This window comes from Leptodactylus fuscus, chromosome 5, assembly GCF_031893055.1.
Source record: "Leptodactylus fuscus isolate aLepFus1 chromosome 5, aLepFus1.hap2, whole genome shotgun sequence".
Taxonomy (NCBI): Eukaryota; Metazoa; Chordata; class Amphibia; order Anura; family Leptodactylidae; genus Leptodactylus; species Leptodactylus fuscus.
In genome coordinates this window covers 66,497,602-66,512,217 of record NC_134269.1, presented here as the reverse complement: position 1 = coordinate 66,512,217, position 14,616 = coordinate 66,497,602, and the positions used below count along the sequence as shown (strand labels likewise).

General features: G+C 40.2%; 1 protein-coding gene across 1 annotated transcript in view; it reads right to left on the bottom strand.

Annotated features, from left to right (window-relative positions):
* Positions 1-1,377: 1,377 nt before the first annotated feature.
* Positions 1,378-14,616, bottom strand: part of SEMA4B (semaphorin 4B) — a 186,297-nt gene continuing 173,058 nt past the window's right edge. Inside the window, exons 6-16 of the mRNA XM_075273318.1 lie at positions 14,337-14,435; positions 10,451-10,562; positions 10,210-10,326; positions 9,118-9,275; positions 7,437-7,618; positions 6,906-7,056; positions 5,935-6,145; positions 5,733-5,848; positions 4,954-5,120; positions 4,771-4,865; positions 1,378-4,404 (exon numbers count right to left, since the gene is read on the bottom strand). Of these exons, the coding sequence (XP_075129419.1) occupies positions 3,629-4,404; positions 4,771-4,865; positions 4,954-5,120; positions 5,733-5,848; positions 5,935-6,145; positions 6,906-7,056; positions 7,437-7,618; positions 9,118-9,275; positions 10,210-10,326; positions 10,451-10,562; positions 14,337-14,435 (2,184 nt within the window). The 3' untranslated portion in view covers positions 1,378-3,628. The remainder of the gene's footprint in view (positions 4,405-4,770; positions 4,866-4,953; positions 5,121-5,732; positions 5,849-5,934; positions 6,146-6,905; positions 7,057-7,436; positions 7,619-9,117; positions 9,276-10,209; positions 10,327-10,450; positions 10,563-14,336; positions 14,436-14,616) is intronic.

Below are 14,616 nucleotides of genomic sequence, written 5' to 3'. Positions count from 1 at the left end.
CTTCCCCTGCTGTCCCAGTGTCATTCCAGGGTGTTGGTATCATTTCCTGGGGTGTCATAGTGGACTTGGTGACCCTCCAGACACGAATTTGGGTTTCCCCCTTAACGAGTTTATGTTCCCCATAGACTATAATGGGGTTCGAAACCCATTCGAACACTCGAACAGTGAGCGGCTGTTCGAATCGAATTTCGAACCTCGAACATTTTAGTGTTCGCTCATCTCTAATTCACACGTTTTCGTCCCCTGTTCTGATCAATGGTGGTATCATTGGTAAGAGCCCCAACAACCTGGCACTTACGGTTATTAGAAGTCTATGGCTTAAGGAAGTTATCTGACATCTATTTTATTTCAATAGACATTGTGTAATTCCACATTTGCCCTGTAGTGACAATACAGTGAAGTTAGAGACACCTATTTGTAGGTTCCCTCACAGTTTACAGTTGGATATGATATGTCTGTCCCTGGATTTTATATTTTAGGCCTCCTGCATAAAATTTGTTTTCATTGGTTGACTCTCTTAGTCAAATAGCGGATCTAATCTCATTGGGTGATGTTTTCCCTCTAATCTGCTGATCACCTGGGTGCGCTGCACAGAAAGGGTCACAGCAGACTCTACCTGCTCAGGAGGCTGAGGGCCTTTGGTGTTCAGGGGCCACTTCTTAGGGCCTTTTTCAACTGTGGTTGTCTCAGCTATCTTTTTCAGTGTGGCCTGCTGGGGAGCAGTATATTAATTAGGGACAGAAATAGACTTGACAGGCTGATCAGAAGGGCCAGCTCTGTCCTGGGGAGCCCCCTGGACCCAGTACAGGTGGTGGGTGACAGAAGGATACTGTCTGTGGTGACCTCCATGCGGCAGAACAAATCCCATCCCATGTATGAGACTGTGATAGCACTGGGCAGGACTGTCAGTGACCATCTGCTTCACCCCAAGTGTGAGAAGGAACGCTATCGCAAGTCCTTCCTTCCAACCGCGATCAGGCTGTATAATCTACATCAGACCAAGTGAAGATCACGCCGCACAGAGAACGAAATAACCCTGAATTCTTCCTTCCTTCTTTCTTCTCTTACTTAACTGCTATGGGCTCCTAGTACATCTTCTCATCTCAGCATATGTGTGTCTACTTCTATAATATATTTACTGTTTATTATCCTGTTTCTGTAGTCCTATGCTGCTGTAACATACTGAAATTTCCCCACTGTGGGACTATTAAAGGATTATCTTATCTTATTTCTTTGGCATTGTTTCCCCTTTCTTTTTGGTTGAACTTGGACTCTGCTCAATAAGACGTACTGGAAAATCGATATTAAAGACACAACAACAAGGCAAAATTCATTCAAAGCCAGGAAAAATTCAAGGAGACTGTAAAGTTTCCACATTTTATTAAAAATAAAGTGCTGTAATAAAAAAAGTTCATAAATTGCAAATCAACACGGGGGAAGCAGACTGTACAATAGGACTCACCAACACCACATACTGACAAACATTTGGCACAGAAAAGCGGCACGTACATATTTACAACAGATGGGACGTTTCCATGCATGCATTGTGATAAGGTGCGCATGTCTTGTTTTTTTTGCAACACAGGTAAGATTATATCAGAGTCCTAGTGGTCCTCTATATTCAGTGTAGTACCGGTAAATATCCCTGTCAAGCAGCAGCTGGTTCACAGCATTGTAGATCTGGTAATAAGCATGTACACTACAGGTAGTCACTGAACGTCTGCGTGTAGAAATTTGTCTTAGCTACAGGAGTTTTATTATTGGGGATGTGCTTTAGATCAGATGCTACTGACGCAATACTGTACATTCAATGTATTAGCTGTTCAGAGTAGCTTTATACAAATCACCATCGATCAATGCTCCTTATCTACTCTCCGACACAGACTGGAAACTAAAATTCCTAGGATAGAAAGGTCTATGGATTATTGTTCTGAGTAGGAAAGCTGGAGCTTGATAATAGCTGAGGTACATGTGCTTTAGAAGGGGTAGCTATGCTACAAACCCCTTTAGAGGATATAGTCGTTGAGAGCTCGGCGCTGTAGTTGTGCATAAAGATGGCGGTTGCCTGAATTGCCCTATAGAAATATCCTCAGAGTCTTATCTGCACAAAACCACTTTGTACAAGTCTATACAATATCTAGTAGCATTTCGACTACTTTGGTATATTTCAACACTGCTCAGAGCAGACATGTATGGCACTCTAGGAGTGTAGGGCGTGTGCTTGCAATCTACTCTCAGACACCCCTCAATCAGTATCTAGCATTAGCCGAGGAAGAGTGTGCCTACTTCTTCCATCCTATAGGTTACACCAATGATACAGAATGTCTAATGTATTACCATTCAAGCTTTGTGTATGTTAACAAAGTCCCGCGTTATGAAGGCACTGGAAAAGTGTGACAGTCGAGATTCTGACATTTCACAAACAACAAAATGCATTTTCCCTTCTGGTCACTTAGAACAATGGTGTACGCTACTGGCAATTTAGTCGATACTAACAGGACACATCCCATACACACACGTACTCAAACACAAATGCAAATAAAAACCCATGACAAATATACAGTATTTACAGCCCTCCCCAAACAAAAAGGAAAAAAATAAAATGATGCGGTGCAGTTTCTAACAGATCGATAAATTAAAGAATCCGTGTGTGTACCTTTTATACTTTAGGCAGATTATAGCTGGTTGTTGGTGCCCATAACACCAGTTCCTGGTTTCACATTATTTTATATAAAGTAAAAAAGGTCATGACGAAACATAACAAAAAACACAAATAATGTAGACGTTTTTGGAAAGGTTTAGGATATGGATGATCGTCAGCAGTAGGTGCAACAAGTGTTCATGAAGATGGTTGCTTAGACAACGTGGCAAATATCTGACAATTCCTCTGTCTGACAGAAGGGTGTCTTACACACCTCTGTGGTGAGGCATTTTGCAGTAGAATATTGCTACCAGTTGGCAATGTACCCGACTATATTGTGAACACTCTTTTTCGTGGCTAGTGTCCGATTCTTATTGTGCTTTTCGTCAAAGTTAATCCTGCCAACACTGACACAACGTTCACTTCTCATTCACAATTGCAAAGTTCGGACGCTCAGTGATCTACAAAACGTTCACAGGTATAACATTCTTGATGGTCTTCAGACATGCGCGAGGCCATGAGGACCTTTCAATGACATTTGGTTTTCTCCATGCCCCATAACCGATACTGAAGATCAGCCATAGTGGAGGAATAACACCAGTATCCAAGCTTTCTACTAACCATGTGCAAATTATTTAAAAGACGGTCCTTGTACACGGTTTAGATGAATGTTGAAATGGAAATGTGCTTCCTGGTGGCCAAGTGTGCACACGCTTCCAAACACAATTGTCCTTCTGTGCCTAGAAACCAGAAGATGACTGTAACAGAAGATGATGTTCTTATCTTTCCACAATGTACACTTGTATACTCTCTGCACACAGAAGCTATCCATGTATAGGTAGCCTGGGTTGATAATCAAGTTTTGACCATCATCAAAAAGTTGCATGCACACACATAGAATACTTGCGGATCACAAAGCCTTGTTGAGCATTTGCTTGTGGTCCCTTAGTGGTTTGTGGGTACAGAAATGTCATATGCATCAGTCTCTCATACCACAGAATCTCTGATTTCTGAGCCTAATCGTACTCTTGGTCGTGGGCACGCTGGAGATACCTCCACAAGAGTGTCCTTGACATTCAAAGGTCTTTTCTCTGATTCTGTCACAATTTTACTAGCAACCAAAGGGTCATGAACCGGAGTGCTGATTATATAGTTGTCATTTAGAGTCTGATACCCTTTGTGGTCAGCTTGTGGGATAGGCACATTGCTCCCATTCAGAGGCACATTTTCGGCACTTTTACGTGGCTTCTTGTCAGAATTTTCTACAGGCTTTAGAATTGATTTCATTCCACTGCGATGCTTATACAAAACGCACAATGCCAGAATGACTAAAACCACCACAAAAAGTACAGTCATTATTAGAAATTCATTCCAGTAAGATTTCCCTGCTAGCTGGGCAGAGCTACTCCCCGAGGTTGAGGAAAGCAATGAGTTGTTGACAATCTTGTCAATGGCACTGACTTGGTGAAAGATTATTTCTGTTTGAGCCCTTTGAGTTGTTGCTTTTATGGTGCTGTCTGATTCAACACAGTACTTTACCATCAGCTTCTTGAAATCCTTCTCTACTGACCAACATTCATAGGTTCCTAGTCTTTCCGGACTGTTTACAAGGATCAGGTCTCCCGTTTCGAAGACAAAATACGAGGAATCAATCGGTTTCTCATTGTGAAGCCACTGACGGGATGCCAGGTTGGATAGTAAGTTGCATGGCAGAGTGGTAGCATTATTCGGTTTTAGCACAATTTTTTTACACTCTGGTTCATCTGTGAATAAAATATCAATAAAAGGAATTAATGGCAAATTTAACTTAATTTAATAATATATATCCATCTGATATCTATCCATCATCTATCCGTCCATCCAATCTCTATCCATCCAGCCTCCCATCCATCTATCCTCCATCCATCCATCCTCCGTTCATCCATCCATCTATCCTCCATCCATCCATTATTTGTCCATCCTCCATCCATCCGATATCTGTCTGTCTTGTCTGTCTCATAAATAGCACTCCAATTTTAAACTACAGACTTATTAGGCCAGTGCAATATTTCAGTCCTTACAATCCTTTTTCTGTCTATATCCCATCTGTCCATAAAGATGACACATATCCTAGTCTTTCAGTGACTTACCTTTTGATACAAGAATTCGCCCAGAGGGCCCTGAGCTATTGTTCTGCTGGCAAAGTGTTTCAGTATCAGCATGTTCAATATCTTGGAGCCAGTGCCTGGAATACATAAAATGCAGATGAATAAAAAAAATATCTATATACACAGCCTTGACTGTGTAAAACAGAAATAACAGAGACCACTCACTGGGCATTTGGATCATGTGAGTGATGGTGGACACTTCGACACCCTCTCTTGCTCCATGCACAGTAGGGATCACGTGAAAGGATGCATTCCCCACAGCTTGTATACATACTGCAGTTTGAGACCGGAACTTGTACCACCATGGAACGAGACGAGGCGTAAACCAGGTTCTATACAACACAGAATAACATCTGAGTTTCCATAGTTACAAATGGAGAATGAAGCAGTCAATGTACATAGTCCTATTGCTTAACAGGACTTGGATATTGATTTTTCTATACAATGCCTATCAATCCGTTAATTAGTAACTTAATTGCAAATGGCACTCGAGATCTACTGCTCCGGAATAGTATTGTATACTGTACATGTGCTTCATGGAGAAGGAGGAAATCACTCAGTAGCTCAAGACCTATACTTTGGCAGCAGTGGTGACTCCGCAAAATGTGCTAGATAAGCGTCATGGATGTGGATGTCATATCAGTTGTATGACAGAGAAAAGGATATTTTAATCTATCACTTGTTCCTATGCAAAATATATTCTGTGCATTTATATAACAAAACTCATAACCAAATTTACACCATTTTAGGTAACAGCCTGCGCATCGCTTCACCCGTATCATGTAATCCACAATCGAAGAATAACATATTGCCAAACCAGTACAAGGTGATTTATATGAAAGTATTATATACAAGGATACTACACCAAAAGTCCACATATGTGGTATGGATAAATATATTCTGTATACGGGATGGGGAATAATAATAATGTGACCAATTCTTACCTTACTGTGATCAATCAGAAGCTCCTGAACGGGGTCAGCATTTGGGAAGAGCTTTATCTCTTCAATAATGTGGACCTTCTTATTGACATGGACAGCCTTATGTAGTCGCCCATCATCTGTGGAAAGGAAAGCATTATTAACCCCGAAACTGCTGCAATAAACTTGGATTCAATGGTTCCTGTACAACTGTGTCAGGCATTACCTGTCCCCAAGAACATGACATCATAGGTTCTCTTCAGCCCCTTGACCCTCTGCACACTGATCTGCTGATACAGCATCTGAGTCTGGAGCAGCAGAGGTTGACTCCGCACGGGACTATCCATCAAGAAATGGTCTTTGATGAAGTTCAATACTCGGTCAGGCATTTGCAGGGAGGAATTGATTTTCATGTTTCTTGCTCTATTAGTAATGCACTGTTGGGGAAGAGAAATGTAAGTATGAATGAACTGTATAGCCATAGACCAAGAGGCTCCAATAAGATGTGCAGTTTTACCAACTTATTACAAATTGATCAATAATATTGCGGGAATAGATTATTTTTATTGCATTTCCTAAAAAGTGTTATAGCAAAGGTAAATGCATGCCCGAAACTGCCATCAAATACAGATTCTGGAAAAAGAGTTGTGGATATATGAACCTAAAGAAACCTGCTTCATTGACAATATGCTGTGTTCGAGTCTTCGGTATAGGAATATAGTCAATATAGAAACATGCATTCTGTGCACAATGCTATGGAAATACAGTATTATATAAAATAATGGGAACTAAATGAACAGGAATACATAAAACCGCAGGACACCATCTTCTGCAGCGTAAACAATCTAGCCACAAGAGGGCAGTGTTGACACACATTATCCCATAGAGTGACAAGTGCTCTTGAACTTTTAGTACAAAGAATAACAGGCATAAAAAGGAACAGGGTCTGACCATCTATAATAGCTTGCTTTTCCACTACACAACAAAATCTCCATACATGGCTTTATAGAACTTACTGTGAAGATATCTAATGTCTTTGGATATAATATTAGCCAGGTACATAACTGGAATCTGACTTCAACACATTTCTGCTCGCGCAGAAACCAAAGGTCTATACTGAAAATACTTGCTGGATGAAAAATTATATAAACCCTAGCTCAATCCGGTCAAATACTTTCAGAGACATGCAATACTTACAGCTCCAGGTCGTGGCTCCGGTACAGAATCGGTATACGTGCTCCACTGCTGAGATTCGCGGTTCACTTCCTTATAGAGGCCACTGAAAGCCCTCTGCACATCAGCCATTGAGAAGGCACATACAGCCGAGCTTCCTACACCTCCCTTGTTCCTGTAGAGAAAAGTAACATTTCTAGAATACTGTATGTTTCCATGTGCGCCAAATGCCTCTACAGCCCCCAGACTCACTCGCCTATTGAGGTTACAACAGATATAATATACACTCCGTGTGGTTTTAATTATAGTGATCAGAAGCAATCCTGTAAAAGCTATGGCCACATAAAGAAGCTCAGCGAACTGAGAAGTAGGACAAAGTGGTCATTACGAAACAAAGACAGGGCTGAAATGTAATTCACAATACAAGGCTGTAATGAACGTTAAAAACAGTGTTCGCAGCTAAGTCGCAGCATGGGACTTCTAAAATGAAAGCCAAAAATCTTGGGTGTTCTTCACAATCGCACATAGGTTGAATACTAATAACTTTCTGCTTACCACTGCGAAGTAAAGACCCCATAGAAAATGGTATTCTTCCAATGTTCCCCTCCTGGAGTGAGTACAAACATGTCCTTCAAAACATTAAAAGGGAAGCCATCTTCAGGGCGAGTGCACAAAAGCTGGGCCTTCAGGAATGTGGTCCATTTCTTCTGTAGGACACGTTCACCTCCAAGGTCACCCTAGAAGAAGGACAATATCATGGTGTCAAAGGAATCATAAGCAAAGGAGATATGTAACCAGATAGTATAATGGAATGAAAGGTGCCCATACACGCAAATACAAATAGGACTACTTTATGTGTATGGAGGTGTGCCAACTATCCCATTACAGATGTGAGGGTTAGTAAAGTCCTTTGCCGTCATGTCATGGCATATATGTTCCTGACTAGGGAAAGGATTTGGCTGCTGCAGGGTCTCAATGGAGTTAGGGTGAACCACCCAGCCTAGCACCCATCCCATTTCCCAGTGCTCCTTCTCCATATAGACCACAGCAGAGAAATCTCTCTCCATGGGGCACACAAGTCATGGCCCATCTATTATTGATGGTTGGATGGGTTTGGGTAGGGTAGAATGCCATTATATACACTGAACATGTTAATTACAATGAAAAAAACATAATTATTCATAATATTTATGAAAAAAATAAAAAAAACTTTTATCCAATGTTAGGTAAGAAATGGTTCAATGTAGACAGACCCATTGTTATATGGTGGCAGCTGCACAGGTGGAAAATACTGATATAACATCCACTGATATATCTACAATCTATGTGGAGGGTACATGCCTAGTATTCCAAATGCATATAGATAAGGCTTTTATAAGTCACTCTGTCTCATTGCTTCATTGATCAGCAGTTAAATGTGGGGGTTTTTTTTCTACCAGTGATACAATATACACATAACATGCAACAAATGCTGGCCAGAATTCACTAGAAATTAATGGCATACATTTAGTTACTGAATATTGTTTTACATTGTAGCTGTAAGTGGAAGGAGATATTGACAGGACAATTTTAGGGTCGGCATTGGGATCATTGTTGTAAGGGCAGGAGTTATATGCTCAGGTGACAGGGTTAATCTCCTGCACCCATCCTTGGTTCCCTTTGCGTTTGGAGAAATTGTGATCCTAAAAGTGGGGTATGACACCCTTCATCTGGAACGGGTAAGAGCGTTCCAATTCTTTTCCGATTTTTATACCATCCAATCGTTGGGGTTAATTTATATTGTAGATGATTATTAAAATGTTAAGTTTAATTTGTGATATAATTGTGGATTTTTGCTTTCTTGTATTCCGTAAGTGGAAATCAGTGTCTATGGAGACCTTAATGGCTGGACATCTAGATCAGACTCTTATTGAACCCCATACATATGGACGTCACTATCAGCTGTCTGGGGAAGGAAGGAATAGGTAGGTTGAATTTTATACTGCTCATTCCTTTGTTTCTCCTTTGCACTGAAAACATGTGAACCCTTAGACAAATTGAGCCTGCTTGTTTTTACAGGGGAGTCAAGGGAATCAGCTGACAACAAATAAGCTATTGAGGTGTATGGGAATTGGGAATCTAAACATAGCATCTTCCCTAGAGTATGTTCAGTTTCACCAAGTACACAGCAGGAATGGGGTGACTTTATGGTTTGTGACAAGTTATAAAGAAATGAAGAATTTTTTGCTCTCCTCACCTTACATACTCGAGCAATCCGAGACACAATAGGGTTCTCAAAAAAATCAAACTCTTTTCCTGTCTCCGTAAAAAAGAAATAAATCTTATCGTCGTCACCTATAGGGTTCTCTTTAGGAAGATTCTCTGGAATATGAGCTGAGCCAACAAAAGCCGGATCTGCAATGACAAAGCAGAGGATAATGGTTTAATAGCAGGTCCTGTGCACAGCTAATGACAGAGTCAACACAACACACGTCCCAGTGTGAATAGTGCTCCTGCTATGCCCTTATTTACATACTATAAAGTGCTCGACCCCAATAATCTTCAAATATGCCCCTATTGTCACTTAATCTAAATTATACTAATACAGTCATATTCATCTTAAATGCAGTAGAATAAAGGGTTTGCTCATTGTGGGCTTTTAAGCAGATGAATAAGGCCGGATCCACACAGTGTTTATAATTAAGAACTGCACACTTAATAATTGCAGTAATGAGTAACACATTTTACTACACATTACAGCTGAGTAGCACATTATTACTATGGCAATAAGACCCCATGCACATGACAGAGTCCTATCTATGGAAACCAGTCCATGCGTGGACCGTATGTCCTGGACTGAACTGGGCCGTGTGCATAGAACTCACTGCATGAGAACTGACTATGATTCAGCTCCCGGATTGATACTGTACTAAATTGACATAAAGCTGTATATAGTGATCGGGCCATTTCTGAGCTAACTGACTATGATACAACGAGCTCTATACATACAGATGCGGTCAGTCCAGGAAACGCATAGACCACGGATGGGACACACAGGTATTAATTTAAGCCATCAGCTTACAGATAAAGTCCATAGTAAAATGTACTAGAAATTACTGCAATTTAGAAAGCATGCAGATCTTGGTTGAAAATGGAACCGTCTAAATGTTAGAAATTCCTAATAAACAGCACATGCTATTTCAGCTATGGAAACGATGGACTCAACCTTCCAGGCAAATATTTGTTATTCAGAATGGTTCTGCATACATCAAAGGTGGTCCCTGATCTCTATCATAAGCCATGTTATGTCTGAACACATTGTTATCAAAGAAGTAAATCAAAGGTCAACCTTGGAGCCAGTTCAAGGAGGTCTCAGTCTTCAGAGTAATCTTGCTGTCTTCACTCTTGTAAATAATAGGCTCATTTCCCTGGAAGGTACTGACAGTGCCGCCATACATGTCCCCATCTGGCACAGAGACAGAAGAACTGAATAAGTAGTGTATATAAAATCAGAGAATCCTCCATCGAGGACCCCCAACACAAATCGTAGGACATTGTAGGGAAATTATTTCATGTTCAGCTTTACTTACCAACCATTATAGCTGAAGACTTATATTCTGGATCAAAAGGGCATCGGCCTCTTCCGTCTTCCATGATGGGGTTTCCTTTTGAATCTGTTTCCAAATTAAAATCATTGATTCTCTGTAATGGAAAGAGAGATATTTGGTCAATTCTTGAAAGTAAGCAATGGCTTGAAGAAGTAGTAAATGTATCCACAAGAACGTACAAGCTACATGCAGATGTTATCTTTCCTTATATTCCAAACCATGGCCCCAAGTAAACACTTCCTAAATATACAGCCTTAATAAATTATTATTATTATCACACTATGCCTAAAATGTATGACAATGAGCACTGCCGAAATAATACATACATACATACTAGAATTAGTACATACTAGAAGTAATACATACATACTAGAAATAATACATACATACGTACTAGAAATAATACATACATACTAGAAATAATACATACATACTAGAAATAATACATACATACTAGAAATAGTACATACTGTACTAGAATTAGTACATACTGTACTAGAAGTAATACATACATACTAGAATTACCAGTAGTCATAGGAACATATGAGGAAGAGGGATGTATTTTTTTTATTCCTCACATCTAACAATATTTCTGAATACCGTATGCCTCTGTTATTAAATTCAGGTTAGCTTATTACCAAGTAAAATAGGACAGAAAAGGCCACTGATCGGTATGATCACTCATCAGATTAGTTTTGTCACTAAAGTCAATTGTAACTGGGAAAAAAACTGAGAAGGTTATATCTGCTTCCCTGAATGCAGTATATGATAAAGTGAGAAAAGATGAGCTATGGGATATATAGTTTTATATGATTTGCAACAGGATTCCTAGGACACATCCAAATCACACCGGCTGATTGACAGCCTTCTCTCTACACACACTGATACGAAGAAAGCTGTAACTTAGACTCTGTGAATTGTGCAAACAGGACTCTATCTCTCCCAGAAGTCCTTTCAGGATTTATTCTGCTTTTTAATATGAAATTCGGATCCAAGTCATATAATCATGTATAATATGGAGATCATTTTCTTTCCCTCCATCATATGCTGCCTTTATTCAGGTCAGCATAAATTATCTGGTGGATTTATTTTAAATGAAATGCTATGAAGAGCAAATCTTGTCGTGGAGGACCAACATACCAGTGCATTACATGGATAGCCTATTGAAGTGAGTGGGCTTTATGTATTACTTCATTTTCCCTGTGGGGGAGCTGTAGGAGAATGGCAACTTTGCTTATGGTTTCTTTACAGACTTACTGGACACAGTTAAGGACTTTCTAACAACAACATGGATAACCCTTTACGTATATAAGCTGGAATCTGTTTGCTATAGATCATGCCCGTACATTTATTTTGTGCTTTGTCTTATATATTAGAACTCATGCTCCACATAGCAGCATCTCTGCAGTTTCTGAAGCTATTCTTACTGTAGAGGATATTTATTCACTAGGTGGCCACTGTGTACAGATGTGTGGCACTGTAATGGTTCCACGTAGCATGGGCCTAATGGGTGACAATCACTGTGAAAGGCAATGAAGCAGGCAGGATCTGTTTGTGTGTGCCTGCTTACCATGTTTACACATGGGTGCCCCTGTGTATCAGCGCATCTGTGCACACACACCACCATTTATCGTGTAGTCAGAAGCAGTTGGCATATGGCTAAATATTAGTATAGTTAATAATCCTCAGGTATTCCATGGATAAATACGCATAGTCCACTGCTTACCCAGATAATAGTTACCTGCTGAGATTTGTTTCCAAGTAATGACGTGGTTAATTATTGTAGTTATGGGTGTAAATACATAGAGAGATAAGTCTAATGGGTGTAAGCATGTATACAAGCATGGCCTGCCGTCTTGGGGTGTCTAATATACTGAGAAGATAACAGGCTTCCATACCAGTGAAGTCACTCCAATAACACTGAACAGACTACACACAGAACAGGTTTCAGCCTATGGCCTACATACAATAATGCCTCATTCAGGGAACTAGTCATGGAATGTGTAAAATGAACACTAACCCCACACATAATATATGAGAAAATTAAATTATACAACCTGGAAGATTCACGTATATAACACCAGGCTCACCAGGGGAATATGGCTCACTGCAAATAGGAATTCTCATCTATGTCTGAAGGCTATGAAAATTCACTCACTAGTATGTCATGCCATACTGACACCAAAAAAAAGAACATCTGTAGTACTACGGCAATGAACACGCAGTGAATTCTGGAAATCTCTAACACCACTAAGAAAACAAACTTACAAGGTCTATGAGAATAAAATGGACAGGTTACTCCTTGCTACGTATCAATATAATGCCATAGACTATCTGGTTTTCAGACGGTCAGTTTGTCAGACAACCCCTGTAATGCAGTTACCCCTCATTCACATCTGTGTTTGTATTCCGTTTTAACGAATTTGCAAGCGGTGTGCAGTGAAAACACACGGACCCCATAGACTATAATGGGGTCCGTGTGCTTGCTGTCAGATCTCCGCAGTTAACATGTGGACAGGAAAGTAGATCACAATCTACTTTCCTGTCTGTATGATTCGTGCTGGCAGTGCGTAGCAAGCACACGAACCCCATTATAGTCTATGGGGATTCATGTGCTTTCAAGGGATCACTTGGCATAAGGTGCAGGTTGGTAAATCTGGCCAACACATGGACAGAGTTTCACAGCTGAAACTTCTTTATCCAAATCCATTCAGCCATTCCACAGATATAAACCCTTTTAGTGCCTCTATTAGGGTCTACTAGCCAAGTGGACAATAACACTATTGTTTCTCTGTGTGTTGTGTGTCATGCAGTGTTACTGCCCACTTGGCTAGTTTAACCTAATTTGTATTAAGACTAAAAGGGCTTATATCTTTGGAAAAAGTAAATGGGTACGGATAACCAAAACACCAAAATGCTCAGGATGACTACGCCTATCAGATAATGTACGTCATTGGGCTTTTCAGACCTGGTGCACTGGTCCTTTTTAAGCTGGCCATACATATAACCTATAACTTTTGACAGTGGCTTATATCTTAGCAAACTCAAACACTTTGCTAGTTGAAATTCAAGATAACAGTACCTCCCTTCCATTTCCTTGATGTTTGCCACCATAAAGATTGATCTACATTAAATTATGGGTTGACTTGAAGCTCTAAAATTTGTAATGGGCCCCCACTTCTGTTTGCCATCTATTATATTGGTTTCTTATTATACTGTAGAGTGGTCTTTGGGGCCCTATAGGCTCCAGTACCCAGACGTGATTACTGCACCCCCTACTTATACACCCCTTTAAGTGAATGCCACTGAAGATTTCCATAGTCTGTGGAAAGGAATCTAACGTATGGGCACTTTAGTTTGTGTTCTAACTGATGGCCCGTTCCATAAAGCATAACTAGCTGTGTACAGTCACAGAACAAGAAAGGAATTATGGGCCATTTGAGCTCTGACGCCTGTAGAATTATGAACAGGATTCTGCTTATATTAAATTAGGATCCGTACAATAAAAGTAATGCAGTTACTGTAATTGGAAAGTTCATGAACTTGGCATGGAACAGTTTTTCATTTGTTGTAGGCTGTATATTCCTTACTGACCTGTTATTTCCACAATGTATATATTTCCAGCAGCACTGAGGGTAATGGACGCACACTCAGGTTTTGTTGATGCCATTTTTGAAGACAAAGCCAGGTGTGGATCATGGAGGGTGAGAACTTATAAAGGGCAGATGGTACTTGTCTTTTTTCAATCCACTTCAAAAACAGCATCAACAAAACCTGAATGTGTGTCCTTACCCTGAGCCACGTCATTAGTAGCCCAACCCAGGCAGGGTGTGACAGCTTTGCAGTATAGCTAAAGAAGTGTACTTACGATGTAGGTGCAGTTGGGGCTGAAGGCGTAAGTTCCACAGGTGTAGAGGTGTGTACTGTTCAGCTGCAGGAGGATCTTGATATAGTTCTGACAATCTCTCTGAAACCATGAAAAACAAGAGTTAGGCTATTTGCCATGTATTGATCATTAACTCATTGCATGCAACTATATGACCCCATATTTGTCAGCACATAAAGCTCTGTTCATTTAAAGGGGTTGTCTAGTTTCAGACAGATATTATTGTTTATATAATGAAATGTTGTAAAATTTTCCAATATTC